This window comes from Zootoca vivipara, chromosome 8 (genome assembly GCF_963506605.1).
Source record: "Zootoca vivipara chromosome 8, rZooViv1.1, whole genome shotgun sequence".
In the NCBI taxonomy this organism is placed as follows: domain Eukaryota; kingdom Metazoa; phylum Chordata; class Lepidosauria; order Squamata; family Lacertidae; genus Zootoca; species Zootoca vivipara.
Genome location: NC_083283.1, coordinates 71,024,145 through 71,047,623, shown reverse-complemented (window position 1 = coordinate 71,047,623; position 23,479 = coordinate 71,024,145). Strand labels below are relative to the sequence as shown.

At 43.2% G+C, this 23,479-nt stretch overlaps 1 protein-coding gene across 2 annotated transcripts in view; it reads right to left on the bottom strand.

Moving 5' to 3' along the window:
- The window catches only part of CDH10 (cadherin 10), a 130,891-nt gene that overhangs the window by 68,438 nt on the left and 38,974 nt on the right, over window positions 1-23,479 (bottom strand). For both annotated transcript variants that reach the window (XM_035125727.2, XM_035125731.2), the window contains exon 2: window positions 11,299-11,674. In XM_035125727.2, the coding sequence (XP_034981618.1) occupies window positions 11,299-11,529 (231 nt within the window). In that variant the 5' untranslated portion in view covers window positions 11,530-11,674. The remainder of the gene's footprint in view (window positions 1-11,298; window positions 11,675-23,479) is intronic.

The window sequence follows — 23,479 nt, the reverse complement described above, 5'->3', positions numbered from 1 at the left end:
AGTCAAAATAGGCAGGAGTCAAAGTAGGCAGCTGATATCCTTATGGAGGGTTGCCTGTTTGTGTTTGTAACAGAATGCTGTAATAAAAGAACTATAAATCTACCAAATGCTCATTAATTCTTATTGGTGAGCCACCAGAAGGGAGAGGGGAGCTCCCATACTTGACAATGAAATGCAATAAATTCTCCAAAAATTGCGACGTGGCCAAATGTGTGTTGTTGTTTTTTGTTTGTTTGTTTTTTTAGAAAATAATAATCCAGTCTTGTTTCACAGGTAAGAGCTGATCCAATAAACTAGGAAGCCTAGTCGCCAATGCAGTTACCATGGCCACATTCAAAATGGGGCTACAACATCTCCAGGAATGATGCAACAAGATGGCCTCCCAAGGATATTGTTCAGACAAAAAGATGGCTGGGCCATCAGCTGTAAAGACCAATGTCCCAGGAATTTTCTGGGGTGTGCTGGCAAAAGAAAGAGTCGGGGAAAAAAAACACGTAACCTAGCCTTAGATAACAGCTCTTTCATTTCCGTTGGATCTTGTGACTGACCTTAATTAATTGCACTACAGAAGGATGACAATTGGACACAAAATAAGAAATGATGCAGCTACGGGAGAAAATGATCACCATATGTTTGAAACAGGAGCAGGAAACCTGATTTTAAGAAATTGTATAAAATTAATGTAATTTGGTTTGATTTGTAATAATTTGTAATAATAATAATAATAATAATAATAATAATAATAATAATAATAATGCACCACTGCTACAGTCAACTTCACAGCCCTCTTCCCACTAGATTTTTTTTAAAACAACACCAGGTTACCAACACTGGACTACTCATGGCTTTCCACACATTGAGCTTCACTCAAGTGATATGCAGCATGTTTAGAAATAGCACAAAGTGAATTGTTTGGAGCTCAAATTGTAACACATGAAAATACAACACAAGAAACAAAAGAAGCAATAAAGACACAACTGAAAATCACGGAGAAAGCTAGCAAGGTGCATCACAATGGTTACAATAGATAGGCAAAATAATAATTAAGCAATTCGCCAAGATTCTCGGCAATTTTCAAGAGGCCCATGGGGGTGCGGAGTTTGGGAACTACTGGTTTAAATGTATATACAGTCTGTTCTCAGGGGACCTCAGATGTAGTGAAATATTCGTGTCAGTTAAATAATAATCACAGAGCTGTTACAACTAAACTAAAACAGTTGTTTCCCCCCCCTCTCTCTCTCTCTGTGTGTGTGTTGCTGTTCTTAATCCATCTACACATCTATTTCCGTTATTATTTTCTGAATTGGTCAACAAACTAGGTGCACCCAAAGTCCATTCTCCTTCTTCCTTTTGTGTACTCTTTTGCATTCTGAAATGGCTCTATGATAATCCAAGATGGTGCTCGCGTTTTTTGGAGATCTGCATAACGTCATGCAACTTTGCTGCCACATAAATGTCTCGAGGACTTTTATTGCACAAAACCTGTTTAAGGGCAGGCAGCAAGAAGGGCAAAAGGATTCTAAGCTATATTAGAGCCAGGTATTATGTTTGCACTGCAAAATGTGCTTCCTACACTGAAAGTCAGTGAGTAGTCACAGGATGCAGAATATATTGCTTTTAAGCATTTCCCTCAAGAGTCAGCATACCTTTTCACAATGTACAAAACGCTTTGGGCAAACGTTTCATAAATGGATCTTAAATATCAGATTTCAATAAGAAATTAACTGGAATTTCTAGCTCTATACTTAATCAGTGTTGAGGGGAAAGACTAAGTTCGACAAAGTTTGAGAAATACTACTGGTGCAAGATAAGATTCAAGGATTCAAGTCCTTTCTAAAACTATATTTTCAAAGAGGATTACAAATTGTACTGAGAGATGGTAGATTCTCAATTTTTCAATTCTAGAGTTTCTTTGATTATTTCCTTATAACAAATCATGCCAGTAAGTCCACCTAGTTTAGCGTTGTCCGCTCTGACTCACAGTGGCTCTCTAAGGTTTTATAGACAGAGAGTCCCTTCTAGTCCCACCTAAAGATGCCATGGACAGGGATTTAACTTGACACATTCTTTATGCAAAACAGTTGCTCTAGCACTGCTTCATGATGTGTTAGCGCCCACACATTCTTCCTCCTTTCATTCCCCACCCCGCACCCCAATTTTAAACAATCTTTACTCTGCCAGTTATCCCAATGGGAACACAGAATTCAGTGGCCAAGATGCTCACCGGAGCAAGGGGGTTTGAGCATATTACACCAATCCTGGTCCAACTGCACTGGCTACCAATTAGTTTCTGGGCACAATTCAAAGTGCTGGTTTTGACCTATAAAGCCTTAAATGGCTCAGGACCGCAGTACCTCAAGGACCGCCTCTTTCCCTATGAACCTACCTGAACCCTGAGATCATCTTCTGAAGCCCTCCTTCGTGTGCCTCCTCCTCAAGAGGTCCAGAAGGTGGCAACACGAGAACAACAACAACAGCAGCAACAATTTATTATTTATACCCCACCCATCTGGCTGGGTTTCCCCAGCCGCTCTGTGGCTCCCCTTCTGTGGAATGCTCTCCCCAGGGAAGTTCGCCTGGAACTTTCATTATAAACCTTTAGGCTCCAGGCAAAAGCGTTCCTTTTTAACCAGGCCTTTGGTTGATCTGTTTGACATCCTATACCCTTTTAAAACTTGGCTCTTGGGAGGGGGGGGCGGTTATTGGGTTGTTGTTTTTATTCTGATTATATATGTTGCTATTTTTCCTGTGAACTGCCCTGAGACCTTCAGGTATAGGGCGATATATAAACTCAATCAATCAATCAATCAATCAATAAAATAACTATGCCAGTCCCACGGCTATTGTACTTTCCCCCTATTCCAGGAGCATTGTGGGGAACTTAAAGCGCCCTCAATCTAGAGCAGGCATCCCCAAACTTCGGCCCTCCAGATGTTTTGGACTACAATTCCCATCTTCCCCGACCACTGGTCCTGTTAGCTAGGGATCATGGGAGTTGTAGGCCAAAACATCTGGAGGGCCGCAGTTTAGGGATGCCTGATCTAGAGGGTCAAAAACTACTTCCCATCTACTCCTGATATATCCTCAGAATGCCTCACTATGGCTTCTTGGGTCAAACCTCTTGTGGAGATGATGATCCACAGAATTTTCTGGATCCTGGGATGCCCTTCCAGGGACCACGGGATTGTGCTGTTCAGCTATAATCCTCAAACTTGCTGTTCTGACACTGCCCTGGCACAATTTCAGGCTTATGAACAGAATATATCTACTATGTCAGTTATGAATTCTTGGAATGCCCCCCCCCCACTTCATCCAATGACAGATATTACTATAAAAGTTATAGTCCAATAATAAAATCCAATATACCTCCTACATGTATATGCCCTACAGATTCATCACTGTTTTCATTAGCTGGGGAAGCATATTTAAATATATCGATTTTCATTTACAAAGAAAAGAATCAACTCATAGCTGAACTGATGAATATCATATTTCTAGAACTCTACCCTTTTGTTTTTTAATTGACTTGTATTACTCTACACAGCCTTTAAGTTTGAAATCTTTTACTTGGACAATAGCTTTTGCTTCTAGACTTTAGCACTGTCCGTGAAGCCAGTCTGGGTCAACTGATTGTCCCTGTGGAAGGCAGAAAAAAATATGCCTCCACAGGCACATTCACTCTGCATACAAGCCATCCATTTAAAGCAAAACCAACCCCAAACAATCTGGGGAACTGATTCTGCCCCCCTGCAACAGTTCTGTCCCTTATCACTTTTCCCCTCTTCTCCTAAACTGGCCGAATGACCCAGATCCTGCCAAGACTTGATCACACACTGTCAAGAGAAGGGGTGAGGATTTAGCTCATCCTTCCAACTGGAGCTCTGAATGCTAAACATCTGTGAGGAACATGGTTTTCAAGTATTCTAGTGGCTGAATAGTCTGGTTCTGTCATGAAACAAGAAGGGTTTGGATTTGATATCCCCCTTTATCACTACCCTAAGGAGTCTCAAAGTGGCTAACATTCTCCTTTCCCTTCCTCCCCCACAACAAACACTCTGTGAGGTGAGTGGGGCTGAGAGACTTCAAAGAAGTGTAACTAGCCCAAGGTCACCCAGCAGCTGCATGTGGAAGAGTGGAGACGTGAACCCGGTTCCCCAGATTACGAGTCTACCGCTCTTAACCACTACACCACACTGGCAAAGCAACTTTCTTCAGGCAGCAGGAGAGGGGAGATAGAGGAAGGCAAGAATGATGTCAGACTACCACAGCAATTTTTTAAAAAAAACTTTTCAGGGGGCACTATTTGGATGTCTCTTTGGGAATGAAAATGTCCGGGGCATGTGCTCAATATTGAGCTAAGAGGACAGCCTAGAATACATGAAACGTTCCCCAGAATAACAGTGTCTGGAAGAATTGGTGGTCTGAGAAAGCTGTTTTCAGAGATGCATATCGCCCGTTGCTGGTATTATCTAGAAACCGAATGAGCTTCTAAAAAAAACCACCCCAGCATTCCTCAAACACCTTGTTTGAAAACCATTGGATTAGGACATGAATGCAAGGATATGGTCTAGCAAAAAACATTTTGCACAGTCCTCAAATCCATTTGCACATATCAGTTTGCATCGGGAGCGGACAGTGTAGTGTGTGGGGGTACTCATCTGAACTCTTGACAGCCGAATCACCGCTGCTTACAGGAAAGAAGAGGGAGAGGGGCCAAACAGCAGGGAGGTTGGCGCAGTGCAAATGCACCAGCAGAGCCAGCCTGATATTTCTGCTACTGCATCAGAACTGCACCGCCCTTCCTGACACCTCCCCACCTCCAGGTTAGCAACAGTGCTTAGTCGTTGATGGTGGTGATTTTATTATTTGAACCCTGCCCATCTGACTGGGTTGCCCCAGCCTTTTCAGGCAGCTTCCGGCAAAATATAAAAACACTAGATAAAACATCAAACATTAAAAAATTCCCCTATACGGGACTGCCTTCAGATGTCTTCTAAAAGTTGTGTAATTCTTTATCTCCTTGACATCTGATGGGAGGGCGTTCCACAGGGTGGGCACCACTACCGAGAAGACCCTCTGCCTGGTTCCCTTTAACCTCACTTCTCACAGTGAGGGATCTACCTGAAAACCCCTTGTGTTGTTTCCTTATTGTTCCATGAGTTGGTGGTGTCCAATGTGAGCATTGTGCATATGCGCATTCACCCACAAAAAACAGTCATGATGTGATTTCATCATCAATGATTCCTCGTTGCACAGTAACTTAGACTGCACTCCAATACACAGGAATGTACCCTAGTGAACTCAGTGGGCTTTTACTTCTCAGTAGATGTGCAAAAGATTAAGTCACAAAACAAATAAATGATGGGATTGCATGATGACAACAATTGTCCTTTGTGTGGTCATTGCATTCAACTTCCTTATATTTGTCTGCAGGAAAGTGCCCAGTAGTCTCAACAAAGTTTGGGGAGGAAAAACAAACAAATGAACCCCAAAGATTGACAAGGCTTTTCCATATACAGTTAGTTTGGTATCCAAAAATCTAGCCAGGGAAATGATGGGGATAATTTGCAAAGCATCCTTAAAAAGAACTACTGGTAACAAAGGCAAGTGCAACTGACTTTCAGGGTTGGTGTGTTGTGTGACAAGCACACAGAGTGCAATGAGATTGAGTGGGAGGGGGGAGGCTCGGTTAATTTCATTGTACACAGATTGTACATTGACAATAAAGGCATTATATTTCTAAATAATTGTTAATAAATGAAGCCCTCAGCCAAAAGCTTTTGTTTCTTGTTATTTTTCCTCAAAGTGAAATCCATGCAACCAAGTTTCTGAAAGAAGCTGCAAACAGCCAAATAGGAAGAATAAGTTAGTCAACTTTAGCTCTTGGGTAGGAAGTGTTGATCAGAATTGTTGATTACTAACACTGACTTTCACTTACAAATAAGCTGTGGCCTTTGAGAATTTTGCCGCTATCTAGTGCCATGTTCCTTTGGTGTTAATGAATGAGAAACGTTCGGCTTCCTTTCTTCTTCCTTGCACCCCAGTGCCTCATTATCTCTGAATATGCTTTATAGATGGGAAACTGAAGCCTTCTTGTAGAACACTTACAAACACATTAACACTTCCACACAATATGTTATCCTTTAGGCACTCCTGTGGTTAGTTCTATTACATTTGTGGGAATCCTCCCCAAGGGTCCTTGGCTTCATTGGCCTCATTGGACATGTTAAAGCTGTCAAACATGAACTCCACTCAATTGTGGTGAGAGATGGCTTGGATTTTGCAACCATCCCTAGGAGTAAGTGTGGCTCACTAAAGGAGTAAGCCACATTGTGATCTTCTGGCAGGGCAAAAATAAGGAAGATGTTATAAGAAGAAAACGGCTCAAATTCCTTGCATGGGCCAAGTTAAGGCTTGTATTTTCTACCTCCTATGCCTATATTATCCAATTGTTTTATAGTGCATAGTTTAACAATATATTTAAGATCAAAGTACAGTGGTACCTTGGTTCCTGAATGGTTTAGTTAACAAACAAATCGGCTCCTGAAAGCCGCGAACCCGGAAGTAAGTGTTTGGGTTTGCAAAGGTTTTTCAGAAGCCAAACGTCTGTTTCGGCTGTCGGAATTGTTTCTGGGGCCAATCAGCTAATCAGAATCCACGCCTTGGTTGTTGAACATTTCGGAATTCGAACGGACTTTCAGAATGGATTCAGTTTGAGAGCCAACGTACCACTGTACACATTTTGTATTCACACATTTTTTTTAAAGATCATGCTTTTGTTGGCCACTTGTATCTGAAGAAAAAGCCCGATTCTGGAAAGTGCTCCCTTACACAGATCAGGGCTCCACTGCTGTTACCTGCTGAAAATCCTTCCTCTAGCAGCTGTTCACCCTCAAAGGTGTTTTGAACATTGTCAGATCTTATGTTTTAGCTCTGGAGTGCTTTTTATGAGCTTCCTTAGCCAAAGAGGACAAAATGATTTCCCCCCCCCCATTCAATTTGGCCTATCTGAATTAATAAAGCATATGTAATATGGCATGTTACATTACATTATGTGAGGTTATTTGAGTTGAGTGTCTGTTATGGAGCAAAGCAACATAATGCAATGTGGATGTTTAGTCAGGGTAATGTGGCATAAATGGAATGCTTTCAGGACAGCTTCCACTGTTATATGACTTATTGCAAATCCATATTTATCTATTTTTCTTCCCTTCCAAGGGAATCTGCTGCTTATCAAAAGGCATAAAATATAATATCTCCATTCATAGATGCAAAAATATTGTGCTAATTAAAAACAGAGATGAACGGTTTGAGGAAGGAGAGATCTCCTGTTTCAAATGCCAGAGTTTGAATGCGCTTGAATAACCTCAGCTAGAAAATTTGCACAGGAGCACAAAGCCTTCTGGCTATCCCTGAATGGCTCCGAATGAGTCGCTGATGATGAGAATGGCACACTAATTTGTAGGCATAGATCTGTGTGAATAGCTCCCCCAACTATTTGAATTGTTTTGTGGTCTAGTGGCCCTATACCAAAACACAATTCCCTGGAAGTTTTCTACTAATCTCATTGGGGCTGAAATCCAACTGCATGTAGGTTTGAAACATGAATCTACTCGAACTCAGCAAAAATAGTGACAAATGTGCACAAAGCCAGGCAGCAAGTCCACTATAATAACTAATTCTGATCTTTGTGTTGAGTCTACGCAGCTGAGCAACAGACCCAATATATGAAAAAGAGAACACCACTGTTTTAGCCAGACAGTCTTCATCAAGAGCTGCTAACATGGTTAGGATCAGGCTATAGGAGCATGAAAGTGGGACCCAGGTGGCTCTGTGGGTTAAACCACTGAGCCTAGGGCTTGCTGATCAGAAGGTCAGCGGTTCGAATCCCTGTGGCGGGGTGAGCTCCCGTTGCTCGGTCCCAGCTCCTGCCAACCTAGCAGTTTGAAAGCACGTCAAAATGAAAGTAGATAAATAGGAACCGCTACAGCGGGAAGGTAAACGGCGTTTCCATGTGCTGCTCTGGTTCACCAGAAGTGGCTTTGTCATGCTGGCCACATGACCTGGAAACTATACGCCGGCTCCCTCGGCCAATAATGCGAGATGAGCGCGCAACCCCAGAGTCGGTCACGACTGGACCTAATGGTCAGGGGTCCCTTTACATTTACCTTTATAGGAGCATGAAATATGTTCAAACCTGTTCTTGGATTTTTATTATTATTATTAAAAAAGAAAAGACTTGTCATTTCTTCCCCTGAAATATCCTTTTGCCAATGTGTGTAGAGATTTCTCTAGATATTATATTATATAATTACGCCATCAATATTCTCTGCATAATGCTGGGACCCAGTCCTTCTATTTGATTCCAGATAGGTATTCTAAATATCAAAGGAGTTCCATCCAGTGCTATTATTCTAGATAAAGAGGTGCTGGAGCTCACTATGAACTTCTCCCTTGTTCTCAAAGATTGGCAATGGTGCCCACCTGAGAGGTGCCGGAGCTGAGCTCTGGTGAGTTTTGGCTGAAAGAAATCCCTTGTTCCCACAGTCCCATAGATTCCTCTCCTAGATTTCATGATGCTATAATTATGGCCCTGAGGGCAGATTATGGTTGCTTCAAGAAATGCACCCTCATAGGGCACACAAGAAACTCACAAGTGTTTGTGCGCATTTATACTGTAACATTGGAAGTGGTTTCTCTTAGATCTTCCTGATAGCGATATGCAAGAGTCATCTCCAAAATCTAGGGATTTATCCATAGGGAAGATACACACGGCCACTTCTGACATAGAATCACTCACGTATCATCTATGAGTGTTTCCAAGCATGGATTTTATCTGACATTCTACTATGGAAGATTACGCACTGACAGGACTTCGGGTAACGTAAGCTACAGGCCTCTCCGCACTTCTAGTGTAGTAGTTTTCAGACTTTCTCCTCCAGCAAACCCTTTCCAGATTGACTCACCCAATCAGATATCGCTAAATGTACTGCACAGAAAAACAAGCATATTGCTGAGAATTATGGAGGTGCTCACTGAGATCACAGGAGCGAACTCCTAGGGGCCGAGGTCCCTTCACCCCACAATAAAACATTTGAGGAGGCTGCCCGCCCCAAGTTGATGGACATTGCCATTTAAATGGTGTGTGCACACCACGTCATGTGCTCAGTTATATCAGGTGGGGCTTACTTGGGCCCCCCAATATTTTTTTCAAGTTGGTACCCCTGACTGACCTCATGAGGGACAATGTCCAGGTCTGTTCAGCCTCAAATCAAACTTTGATTTGATTAAGAATGAACCTGTCAGGGCGGTTGCTGGCTACCCTCGAGCAACGACACTCCAAACCATCTTGTCTTTAGTACTTTTATTGTGAAAGTTATTTACAAGGCAAGAGCTTCATGAAAACATGTCTACTCAGTACTATCAGATTCTCCCAATGGCGCTTTTTGGCTCCTCCCCCAGCAGAGTAGTTTGGGGACCCCAAATCTCCTCCTCCTGCGTTTGCGAGCCACTGATCGCCTCAGTTCCGGGGTGAATTTGAAAGGACGCCCCTCTGCTGTTTCGCCGCTGGAACTCTCTGCTGGCCCCTCCTTCCTTGCTTATATCACAGGCAGCAGGTAGGGCTCTTGTATGCTGCCTGAGCCCTGGCCTGCTCCGCTCACTTCCTCCTTCCTGTCTCCTGTCCCTCCACTGTTGTCCGAGCCATTCGAAGAGCTGGATTTCATGGGGGGGTGGCTGTTCCCTGTAAGCCCACCCCCTTTCAGAACCCTACAGCATACCATGTACAGGTGAAACTCGTAAAATTCGGAAAGTGCATTTATTTCAGTAATGCAACTTAAAAGGTGAAACCAATATATGAGATAGATGCATGACATGCAAAGCAAGATACATCAAGCCTTTAAAGGTAAAGGTAAAGGGACCCCTGACCATTAGGTCCAGTCGTGACCGACTCTGGGGTTGCGGTGCTCATCTCGCATTATTGGCTGAGGGAGCCAGCGTACAGCTTCCAGGTCATGTGGCCAGCATGACAAAGCCACTTCTGGCAAACCAGAGCCGCACACGGAAACACCGTTTACCTTCCCGCTGTATTTATCTACTTGCACTTTGACGTGCTTTCGAACTGCTAGGTTGGCAGGAGCTGGGACCAAGCAATGGGAGCTCACCCCGTCGCAGGGATTCGAACCGCCGACCTTCTGATCAGCAAGCCCTAGGCTCTGTGGTTTAACCCACAGCACCATTATTTGTTGTAATTGCAATTATTTGTTGTTAGGCGGGTCAATTTTAAATGGAATGTAATTAATGAAATGTAATGGCGATGTTTATTTTTGTATTATTGTAACTATTTGTTTTATTACTGTGGAATTTCCAAAAGAAAGCATTTGTAAATTTAAAAGAAAAATTAAAAATAATAAGTTGCATTACTGAAATAAATGCACTTTTCGACGATATTCTAATTTTCCGAGTTTCACCTGTATTTGTTTGTGGCCTGTTCATTGCAGGGTAATCGATAGCCACCGTTTATGAAAGTCTGGGTAATTAATTTTCCAAGGAACCCCATCAGGGCTTTCCTAGTGTATGGCATGCTGTCATAATGGAGTGGTAGGGATGATGTCAGCTGCTACACAAATTTTCACACTTGGGGAAGATTTAATGAATTTAGGTCACTTGCAATTTGGCTACAGGTATTAAATCACTGAAATGGCCACCTACTGCAGCCAGAGTTTGTGATACATAAGTAATACTTAGGATAGGGTCCTATAAAAATCCTTGGAAATCTATAGTACTACACCAGAGCTGCAATTTTCTTTCAAACCAGGCGAAAGTACTTGAGAACAAAGCTTTGTCCTTTTTTAGGTCTATGCAACTGAACATAAAACTCTTTCACTCATGAAATTACTAATCCAAATTTTCACTTCATGTTAAAAAAAGGGGGTTGTTAGCAAGGGTCACCTTTTTCATCAGAGGAAAAGTCAATGTTGGTAGATGAAGGGTAGTTGGTGTTCCAGAGGAAGGTGTACAAACTATAAAATATAAGTCATACTCAAAAATGCTTTTTGTATACAAAAATCAAATCAACAAATTCAGAAATGCAAAAATCACACGATTTTTAATCCACATTAGATAAATGTGTGTTTCAATCCAATACTCCCATTTCTAAAGCTTTTGGTTTTATTTTTTTTCAACAGAACAAACAAAAGGTCTCTATATATTTGAGAATGAAGTCCTCAAAGATAATTTCCTACCATTAAATCACTGCAATGCATAAGAAGAATAGGAGAAGATATACATATTGCCTACCTTGCCTACATATTGGTTATCCGAGCCGGTATATTCCTCCAGCAAGAAGAACTGGTTCCACATCCAGCCTCGCTTCTGGCGGTGCAGAGCTTTTCCTTCATTCCCTATTCCACGTGCAGCAAAACTTTTGGGCTGCTGGTCTGTAGTCCTGCTGAATACCATTGCTGTTAAGCAGGGGTGGAGCAGGCACACCCAGAGTAGTACCACCAGCAAGCCTTGTTGTATTATCATCGTTCTCCTCTGCTGACTGTTTTCTCAAGTGCCTTTGGCTTCAAGTTGGACAGTTTGCCTTCAACTGAGCTCTAGATAGTCTTCAGTGGAACGTGAAGCCAAGCTGTTTATACCAGCTCATCCCTCGTCTGGGCATATCCAAAATCTTAAAAGGAAACAGCGAGAGAGAAAGAGAGAGAGAGAGAGAGTGCAATACAGTTACATATATATAATTGCAGGCTAAAAGTGTTCCCTTTGTTTGCATTAGATTTCACATTGTTCCTGGCAGAATAGCTGTAAAATCTTACAGCAAATTGGTTAGCAAACAGCTGATGTGGCAAGTATAAAGGTTATCTAGAAATTGTCACCTAATCAGAGCTTGGTAAAATATATTCAGCATGAAATGCTTGGGGAAAATGAATTGTGCAGATAAACGTGTTTTCCTCTGCCCCTCATCAACTACCCTTACCTTTAACGTTTGTATTTAAGGTCTTTGAGAACATTCATCATGTAGACTAGGGGATCTGCACCATTGGCACTTAGATATTAAATACTGCAGTCCTTACTTGAAATGTTTTCCACCTGATTTGACTTACAAGTAACCCAGTGTTTTATTAATCTTGTTACCAAGAGGCACTTAAAGGCTAATGCAAAGGCCGCTTTTGAAACCACAGAAATGGTGGAATACTAGTTCCCCAGGGTGCTTTAAATGGCAAAAGAGGACATCATATGCATCGGAAGAAATACAACATGACAAGAAGCAAACTTTCTAATAGAGAGAGTTTCTGGGATGCAAAGTTCCAGCAAAACCCAACGCAGAATACAAAGCCAGTGTCAATGGAAGGACTAATGAAATGGAAGGTGGCCTCTTTTTCTTCTTCTTCTTTTTGCCACATTGGATATACAGGGTCAAGCGCTGCATCCCAAAGACATGTCTTTATTTGTTCCTAAAATATTTATTAGGAAATTATCAAATTGGAACTTGAACCTGTGCTCTCTTGTCTGTTAGCTTCTTTGGCAACGCTAGCTCACAATGGTAATAGAATCCCTAGAATGCAACTTCCTTTGCTAAAGTCAGGCTTAGTGGTCAATCAAACCTTTGGCAGCTGCCTATTGCTGAACTTCTTGTTGTACTATAGATAGGTTCTACGTGACTATGATACATTAATGGATGAACCTAAATTGAACAGATTTGCTCCATGCCCACCCAGGAGCCCTCCCTAAAAGCTGAAGCTCAACACTTCTCCCCATATCCCTTCCATAACTTTGGTTATCTTTGAGCTTGCATAGCCCAGCTGGGTAGAGCATGGTGCTGAAAATGCCAAGGTTCCAGGTTAATATATATATACCGTATTTGAATTTTCTGTTTTACATTTTAGAATATTCATTTAGCCAACATTAAAATATCAATGACTTCCCTTCTCCTTTCATTATTTATTAATATCTCCATTATTACATCCATCAAAATTTATTTACACTGTTGAATTTATCTTAATGTTGCCAACGTTTTCAAGTGTACACAGTTTCCCCCATACATTCAATAAACTCATTGCATTCTTCTTTAGTTGGGACCTTGCTCGTTTTCCATTTTGGGGCTAACAAAACACAGGCTGCAGTAGTGGCATACATAAATAACCTTTTGTGACACATTGAAATTTTTGTCTGAATTATCCCCAACAAAAAAGGACTCTGTGTTTTTTTTAAAGTACTTAATTTTTTAAAAAATTCATTATGAATTATTTCCCAATACTCTTTTACCCTTTTACAGGTCTACCACATATGAAAGAACGTACCCTCAGCCTCATTGCATCTCCAGCACTTATCTGATTCAGTCTTATACATCTTAGTAAGTCTACTCGGAGTTAAATACCATCGGTACATCATTTTCAGGTAGTTCTCCTTCAAGGAAGAACATCCTGTAAACTTCTGATCACTCTTCCAAAGTTTCCCCCAGAGATTGAAATCTATATTATGTCCTATATCTATTGCCCAATGTGTTATAGAGGCTTTGCCAAGCTTGTCTTTTGTTTCCCCCAATGTTGCAGGTTTGATCCCCATATGAGACAGCTGCATATCCCTGCCTTGTAAGGAGGCTGGACTAGATAATCCTTGGGGTCCCTTCCAACTCTACTATTCTATGATTCTCCCTTCTGATGGAAAAGCCATTTCCTCTTCCCGTGGAGATGACTTTGCGGGCTGGGAGCAAGCCCTCCCCACGCACATGGGGCGGGATAGCCCCTGCGCCATTGGTTGGTCCTCAGCCACATCTTCCTTAGGCCGTCCAACCCGGACTTTCCGGGGGCATGGCATGGGCTTTTTAAACTGCCCCTGGCTGAGGACTCACCCCTGTTTCCCCCCTGGTTGGTCAGTTCTCCCGCCCTCCCTTCCTTAGGTCAGGCTCTTTATTTCTTGACCTTGCTATGGACCTTGGTTGGTCGCCTTGGTTGTTCAAGGGGCCTGGCAGGAATTTTTTCCGCTTGGCAAATTTGCACCGGCCATTTGGTTTTTCGCCTACCTCATAGCGAATCATCACAACTTTGTAAGGTTTGGTGGTTAGGCATTGGAGTATTAGGTTGAAGGGGAGGGGAGGTAGTGGCCATCACCTACCCTTCCTAATTCAAGGGTATTCTGTTAAAGGAATCTGGGGGGTATGGTCTCTGTCCGAAGCCCCAGACGGGGGGGGGGGATCTAGGGGGCTAGGGCCATGGCACGACCCCTAGTGGTGACTCTTGGGGAGTTCCTAGTTGATGTGCATCAGCAGGGCTTGTCCTATTGGTGGTTAACCCTTCTAAGACTTCTGCAGGCAGGCAGGAGTCAGATATAGTCGTGTGATTTCCAATGCCTAAGCCAATACCACTCACATTCTGTAACCAATAAAGTTGTGGCCTTTTTTTGTCCATTAACCTAAAATACTGTTTCATGTGTCTTTATTCCACTTCCTGGATGGGTTTGGGACCTTGCCACACAAAGGAGGATTCACGGAAGCTTCTTCATCTCATTCCACTCTCAATGACCTAACACAGGGCCACAATTTAATATAGAGTTATATGAACTGTATTAAATTTAGGGCATCAAGCAGATACTCTCCAAAGTAATCCACTTTAACACCCCCTTTTGAATCAGATGAGGGAGTTATGCCCATTATTACAGTACTTCAAAAAGGGGGAAAAAGGAAAAAGGGAGGGGGTTTCTCCAATAATGAGCCATGAGGCTTGCCTTGACCGATTAACAATGCATACGCTTTGCAAATCGTTTTGTTCCCTAGAAATGAATTAGCAATCAGTAGACTCTGTAATTCTAAGTGCAAAGCCCTGACCTATATTACTTTATATCTACACAGAGTATTGGTTAGAAATTACTGCTATTTTTTTTTTTTTAGAAATATGGTTTTGTGTTTTCCTGACTAACTCGCACTCGAATTTTCAATAGAATGTTTTGCAATGAGTTTAGTACCATAACCAAACCATGAAAACCACTTTGCTTGCTTTTATCATCATATTTTTTAAAGCAGTGTTTGTGAACCAAGGGGGAAGCCAACCCCAGAGAGAGGGCATACGAAAATCTAGCAGGGTGTGAGTGTTCCCCCCAGAAAGTGTAATATAAGTACAGTGGTACCTTGGTTCTCAAACTGTTCTGGAAGTCTGTTCCAAAACCAAAGCATTCCAAAACCAAGGTGCGCTTTCCCATAGAAAGTAATGCAAAATGGATTAATCCATTCCAGACTTTCAAAAACTACCCCTAAAACAGCAATTTAACATGATTTTTACTATCTATCACAGGGGTAGGCAACCTAAGGCCCATGGGCCAGATGCGGCCCCATTGCCTTCTCAATCTGGCCCACGGACGGTCCGGGAATCAGCATGTTTTTACATGAGTAGAATGTGTCCTTTTATTTAAAATGCATCTCTGGGTTATTTGTGGGGCATAGGAATATATAGTCCAGCCCACCACAAGGTCTGAGGGATGGTGGACCGGCCCACGGCTGAAAAAGGTTGCTGACCCCTGATCCAACAGGACCATTGATGCATAAAATGAAAGCAATAATGTACTGCAGACACACAATCAATCAATCAGTAGCTGAACTGGGTTCCACAGTAAAGAGAGAGAGAGAGAGAGAGAGAGAGAGAGAGAGAGAGAGAGAGAGAGAGAGAGAGAGATGCAAAAACAAAATGAAAAAAAAATAGCAAAAAAGACTCAAAACAGAAGTGTGGCACTCAAAAGTGGAGCACGTTCGGCTTCTGAAAACAGTTCGCAAACAGGAACACTTACTTCTGGGTCTGCAGTGTTTGGGTTCCAAGCTGTTTGAGTACCAAGGCATTTGAGAACCAAGGTACCACTGTATAAAAATGAATTCACAAATTTTCAATCCATTTGAAAATTCAAATGAAGTAATCTGGGGAGCCAGGTTTGAAGAGTGGGGATTATGTTAGCAAAAGGAGGCATGGCTTTAAAAGATTGAGAAACAGTGTTTTAGACAAATCAGAGGACATGCAATAGTAAGCTGGAAATCTACCTGGAAGAAATAAGAAAGGTGCACGTCAACCTGAGACAACTTCACCCTTCCTGGAGTTCCAGGAACTCTTCTTCCTGGAGCCAGTTTTGGACTATGGTCTGTGAAACCAGAGTTCAAAAATGCACTCAGCCACCAAGCTCACTGGGTGACCTCAGCCGTATTTATTGTGAGAATAAATGGGGAGGAGTACCATGTATGCCAGGGACACAGGTGGTGCTGTGGGTTAAACCACAGAGCCTAGGGCTTGCCGATCAGAAGGTCGGGAGTTTGAATTCCCGCGATGGGGTGAGCTCCTGTTGCTTGGTCCCTGCTCCTGCCAACCTAGCACCTCAAAAGCACGAAGTGCAAGTAGATAAATAGGTACTGCTCTGGCGGGAAGGTAAATGGCGTTTCCGTGCACTGCTCTGATTCGCCAGAAGCAGCTTAGTCATGCTGGCCATATGACCTGGAAGCTTTACACCAGCTTCCTCGGCCACAACCCCAGAGTCATCTGTGACTGGACCTAACGGTCAGAGGTCCCTTTACCTTTACCTTTACCATGTATGCCACCTCAAGGTCCTTGGCAGAAAAGTGGGATATAAACACAACAATAAATTAACATTGGAAACATATCATGATCTAAAAAGTAGGGGTAGCAGCTACCAGTCTTGGGTAAAAGGTAAAGGTAAAGGGGACTTCCGGTCCGTCGCGGCGGAGAGAAGGACGCAGGGACTTCTCGTGCCGAAGTCCCTGGCCTCGCGGAGGGGGGGGAAGTCCGCAGAGCGAGCGGACTCCCCGTAAAAACACCGGGTAGAGAGTCCCGGTGACTCACGCGCCCAGCGGCTGCTCCGTTTTGCGGATCCCCTGCTGCCCGAGAGCTCAATAGAGCGATCGAGAGCCGGCGGGGTGGAACCACGGGAGCCATTTTGGGCTATATCTTACCTCCGAGAAGCGAAGCTCCGAGTCCTGACCCGGCAAGCGGCGGATTCTTCCGAACAAAATTAAAGATTTCCATAAAGTAAGTGGAACGTTTATTTGGACTATAAAATCATTAATTGGGAAAATAGGAGAGACTTTAAAGAAACGGAAGTCGGTCTCTTCCTAATGGAAAACCGGGAGGCGTTTTAAATAAACTCAAGCCGAAAGAGAAAAAAGTTTCAGGGTAGGTGGACCCGAGAGAAAGAGAGACTTTTCTGAACCTTCCCAGCTCCCGAGTCCGGCACCCCTCGAGGTACAGCATTATCGAGGGGAAGAGTGCTTTGACAGCTGTCAAAAGCTGTCAAACTGTCAAAAGACCGGGTGGATTTTATCGTGCTGCTGTCAACAGTAAAAAATTGTTTGAAAGTGAGGCAGAACTATTTAATTTGGAATTAAGAGTGGATTTGTGATTGAGTTAAAGACAAAGGAAAAGAACAGCCAAAATGGAGTTGATCGTCTAACAGGAAGGAATTTTCCAGTACCCTTTGCTCCCTATCTCCTGTTTGTCTGCGGTTAAGAGAAGTATGAAAACAAAGTACTCTCGAGCCTTCCAGGACGCGGTGCTGAACTATCTACAAACATGGGAGGACATTTACAAGGAACGGCAACATCCCAATTTACCATCAGTTGAGGCTGAAGTCCAAGTTCAGGACTTAGAGGATAATTTGGACTTGGAGGTGGTGGAGTTTGAGACTGTGTGTGAGGAGAAACAACTTGATGAGAATTTGGAAGGGGACTTGGGCTATAAAAAAGATGTCTGGGATGAAGCAAAGCACGGATTTCAAAAGGAAGAGAAACAAGCAGAGCAAGAAAATGAGAAGATCAATGGAATTGAAGATCCTGGAGGGGTTAAAATGTTGAGTGGTGTTATTGAGGGATGGGAAAGACAGGGGCAGGGGGGGGACAAAGGCCTGGAGATGGAACTGGGAAAGAACAGGGGTGGGGTGAAAATTTTAGTTAAAAGGTTTTGTTTTGGCTTTTGAAAGACGGTTTTCGAAATCTTGGCTTGTCAATGGAAATGCTGATCCAATTGGGGGAAAAGACTTAGGGAGAAGGGATGGAGGGTAAAAAAAGGGAAAAAAATGCTGTACTTTCTGGAGGGTGTTAGAAGAATGGCTGAGGAAAGAATTTTTAGGTTAAATATTAATGTTTGTGAGTTCAGATAAGTGTCTGGGCAGAGAGCTGCCTATCCTCCTCTCCTTACTCTGAGATACCCAGTGGCAGGGGGTGCTCGGAGGGGGGAGGAGGGGGTGGAAGGAAACCCAGACGCAAATAATGGAACCTTGGAAGTGCTGTGCCCTGCGGGCTCCTCTTGTGGCAGGAGGGGGTCTGTGGGAGGATAGCATGGAAGAGGAGGAGGATTAAAGTTAATATTACAAGAATAAGATTTTGATTTGGAATAGGAAACCCGCCATAAGCAATTAGAGATTGTTAGGAAAACCAGAAGGAAGAGTATCGAGGAAGTCACAATTATAATGTTATGATAATAAGAATTGGGAATTTATAACCTTTCCCTATTGTTGATGTGTTGTTTGTATTTGTTTAAATATGCTTATGAAAGAGCTGGGGAAAACCAATCCTCAGAGCTCCTCCACTCCTGTCCCTTCAGTGGCAGGGGGGGGATGTGGGGGGAGGAGGGAGGGGGGAGGCTAAACCCAACTTACAATGGACCCCTTTGATTCTTAACGCACACGGGTACTACCGGTGGCAGAGGTGGACCGGTGGGTGGAGAGAAAATGAAGGGACAGTGTTATATTGTATGGTTTGTTTGTTTTGTCTGTATAAAATTAATAAAAAATATTTTTTAAAAAAGGTAAAGGTAAAGGGACCCCTGACCATTAGGTCCAGTCGTGACCGACTCTGGGGTTGCGCGCTCATCTCGTTTATTGGCCGAGGGAGCCGGCGTATAGCTTCCAGGTCATGTGGCCAGCATGACAAAGCCGCTTCTGGCAAACCAGAGCAGCACATGGAAACGCTGTTTACCTTCCCGCTGTATTTATCTTCCTATTTATCTACTTGCATTTTGACGTGCTTTCGAACTGCTAGGTTGGCAGGAGCTAGGACCAAGCAACAGGAGCTCACCCCGTCACAGGGATTCGAACCGCCGACCTTCTGATCAGCAAGCCCTAGGCTCAGTGGTTTAACCCACAGCGCCACCTGGCATTAAATTCTGGTTGGCATAGCTTCAGCTGCAGATATTAAAATAAACCAGAGTAGTTCTCATTGTATTCAGTCTCTCTCTCTCTCTCTCTCTCTCTCTCTCTCTCTCTCTCTCTCTCTCTCTCTCACACACACACACACACACACACACACACACACACACACGCACTCCTACACAGGTATTTACAAATTCATGCCAAAAAAAATTATTTGCACGCGTCTCAAAGAATGAACTACAAATTAGGAAGCTTCAGATCTTGCATCTGCAGTGAAGTTACTAGGTGGCTTTGGAGTCAACAGCCTCTGAATTGCCACAGCTTTCCCAACCCTATTATAATGCATGGGATAAATGCCAAGCATGATTGTGCTGCTGTGATACATACTGGACTGAATTCATGTTAACCGTACCCTTTTACTTCTTACCCGACTTATCTGTTGATTAAATACGAAAGTAGAGCTTCATGCATCATCTGAAAGTGACAGGGATATTCACACCAAAACTACTGAAAACAATGTGCATTTTTGCATAGACCAGAACTTACAGCAATGAGTCATTCAACTTAACGTCGAATTGTAAACGATTTGTCACCTTGTATAATGTGCAATTTTTAGGGAATCAACTGAGCCGTCTTCTCTCAAAGAAGATGCCTGTAGACCATATCTAATGAATATAACAGCTTGAATGACACAGATTGGAATCCAAAATACTATGCCAGTTACAAGTTGTTACATTTCCCTTGAAGTCAAAATTACTTGATATATGGTGTGTGTGGGGGGGTGTTATGTGCCCATGAAAATGTGCGTGCATGCACACACACAGAGAGAGAGCTCTAAGGCAGGCTATAAAAAACATAAAGGATCCTTGGATGGTTAACTCCTGTCAAAGGCGACTATGGGGTTGAGGCACTCATCTTGCTTCAGGCCGAGGAAGCCGGTGTTTGTCCATAGACAACTTTCTGGGTCATGTGGCCAGCATGATGAAACTGCTTACTGACGAAAACCAGAGCACACAGAAATGCCATTTACCTTCCTGCCACAGCGATACCTATTTTGTGCACTGGCGTGCTTTTGAACAGCTAGGCTGGCAGGAGTTGAGACAGAGCAACAGGAGCTCACCCCACCACACAGATTTGAACCGCCGACCTTCTGATCAGCAAGCCCAAGACGCTCCATACCATGCCTGACTAACATTTTGGGCTGCAGTCCTAACAGTCCATGTGGGACAGAGCCAAAGAGATGCCCTGCAGTTGTGGGAGCAGCAGATTGTAGCCACTCCATTTGGAGAACAGCCTTTACCAAAGGTGTCATGGAAATTGAAGATGCTTGAACTCAGGATGAAAGGGGAAAACGTGCTAAGAGGAAGGCACATTTGGCAAACCCTCACCATGATCAACTCCCACCCGGAAACCCAGCGGCGGAGCAATCCGATCAGAAGCTTGGGGTGGCACACATGCCCTGCATCCAGAGGCGTGGCCAGCCACCTGCGGGGGTGGGGCCAGCCGAGGCAGGATGCTCCGTGGGGCCTCCAATGAGTCTGCCTGCCTCCTCCCTCTCAGCTGCCCTACAGCTGAGGGGGAGGCAGTGGGCGGACCGTTTGGGCAGCGTGAAGCCTGTGTGTGACCAAGCCACCACGTCACTCCCAGGAAAGACGCGTGGCTCGGGTGCACTGCAGGCCCCACATTGAGTGCTGCCCAGCATTTTGCCACCTTCCTCAGTAGTGACACCCAGGGCGAACTGCCCCCTACCGCCCCCCCTTCCTCCGCCCCTGCAGAAACCTATGTCTCCACTGTGGAAGCACGTGTGGATCCATAATTGGCCTCCACAGTCACTTACGGACTCAGTTAAGACCATAAAATAACACATGTGCTCCAATCTCATTAAAAGGAGGGAATACATGATTTCTGCAACAATGTGAAAGCTTAAAATTCATACTTCAAGTATTCTGAACTATGTTACCCTCCCCCCCCCCAAACACTACTCCTCCACAGGCCTCACTACCAGTGTGTTCAATAAAATCACCCCATAGTGCATAGAAGTTATCGTTTTTCTTTTGATCTCTTGCTACCCACAATTTCCATGTTAGTTTTTCCAACAAAGTTGCCTGCCAGACTGCTTCATGCCACTTCATCACAACTATGATGCCGGAGAGCATACATAGTCAGACATATATGCCCCTATACATCAAGGACAATTTGTTCATGGAAACAAGACTCCCATGTGTGGATCATTTGTCTGGGAGAATGACAATCTGAGAACCACAAGCACATTCTACTAGAGAGATGGTCTCTGCTGTCATTTCTGACAACGTCCATCACTCATCGTGAATGAGGGGGAGCCTCACTTCACCCTCCCTCCTGGTCCTGCCAAGTGATAATCAGCTCTGTTCAAGATGACAGCAGCATTGAAGATCCTCGTGTGCACCATCAACAAACACACAATCTCCTGCTGCACATGAAGATCTTTGGAGAAAGTTTTCATGTGGCGAAAAGATTCTGCTTCAGGAAAACATTTCCCTGACAGGTGGTGTGCAAATAGATGCACATTTAAATATTTATACAGCAGAAAACACTTGACTTTGTTGCTCAAAGTTCAGTATGTGGCAGTAAGGACTGCCCACTACATCTATAGCTTTTTTTGTGTGGAAAAAACAGCAACAACAGATTAATCAAATGGAGCACTTTTTGGACTACCTGTGTGAGAGGGATACACTTTACAAAGGTCTGTTTCTTCCCTCCTAGCTGCATAGGCATATATATTCCACTTTCCGCACATTCCCATTTGATGTTGAAGTGTTGTTAAATTTCTCTGGGGAAATAATTCTTGGATGTTAGCAGTTGTTATTGAATTTCCTTCTTGTTAAATTAGGTCAGTGGAATGAAAGCTTGGATGGAATTTGTCGAAGTTACAAAACTAGCTAATGCACACGGAGATGGCAGGCAAGGCTGCTTAATGGATTCCTATAGTAGTTTCAAGTCTCTCTTCCACCCCTGGCCTGCCATATCTACCCCTTTTGAGACTCCTGCTTGAATTCAGTTTGTTGTCTTAAGTGCAGGAACTTTCATGATCACCTAGCTGAAAGCAATGGTGTATTTCTGTGCATTTAAAAAGCCCTGGTAATCGAGAGCAGCCGTGTTCGTATAGTGAACACAAGGGAGTCTTCCCCTTAGAAAACTCTTAAAACATAAAAGAATTGCCATAAAGTCAACAAGACTCACTTTGTGCTGTGTTAGATTGTAAGTATAGTTGAGGCAAGCAACCTTTAATGCACTAAGCATTATTTTTTTACAGTACAAAAATAACTTCTGGATATTTTCATTGTGCACTGGTTAAAGTGTATGCATAGTATAGAATTAGTTTGACAAGTTAATAATTTTAATCTACAGCAAACCTGGGTAGTGTGCAGCCCTGTAAGGCCTAGCCTAAAATATTCATTTTTTCAGAGTTTCCTGTTCCTGCTCTCTCTCGAACCCATATATACCATATACCTGGGGATATTTAACCCCAAACCCACTGACCCAAGGTATTTCATTCGTCTTATTGAAACTCTTTTCGCTTCCTTCAAAATTCCTCAGATTTTCATCTGAGGGGAAGTCTTCAAAATTATTATTTTCCCCAGTGACCTAAGAACATATGAAAAACCCAAACAGAGAAATTCTGCTAATTCCATCAAATGAAAATAAATTCCTCAGATTCTCCATCTGAGGATAAAATCCCACATTTATTACAAAACTGGTGTGTGTGCATGCAAAATGTTTCTGTGCATTCCCACTTTCTCTCTTTGTTGTGCACGTACACAGTACTCCATATATTTCCATCGGCCCACCAGCTGAGGTCCAGGTCATAAAGGGATATGTACTGCAATGGGATGTTACACTACATGGCTGCCTCCTCTTTCCCTCATTCCCATATGTCAAGTCTGGAACAAAGCAGCTGCACAGCTAACCACATATGAACCAGCATGCCGCTCACACAGCCATGAATTTTCCATCTGTGACCTATAATATGCTTATTTTTTAAAAAGACGAACACAGCATATAAGCATTTATGACATTATTTGCATCCTTATGTACCTCAGAACATAAACCAGCCTACATCTACAGTAAAATTTGCACTGTTACTTTCCAGTACAGGCCAAACCCTCTGAAGGGCTTGATTTCAGCACGCATCCTTTAATAAATGTTTGCTAACAACAACAAAATCAAAACTTGATTTCAGCTTCATAATGCACACATCCTTTAATAAATGTCTGCTAACAACAACAGCAGCAACAGCAACATGAAAGCTACAGTTAGATGCACAGTTTCTTATCTTCCTTGTAGGAAGGAAAGATAGTGGTACTTT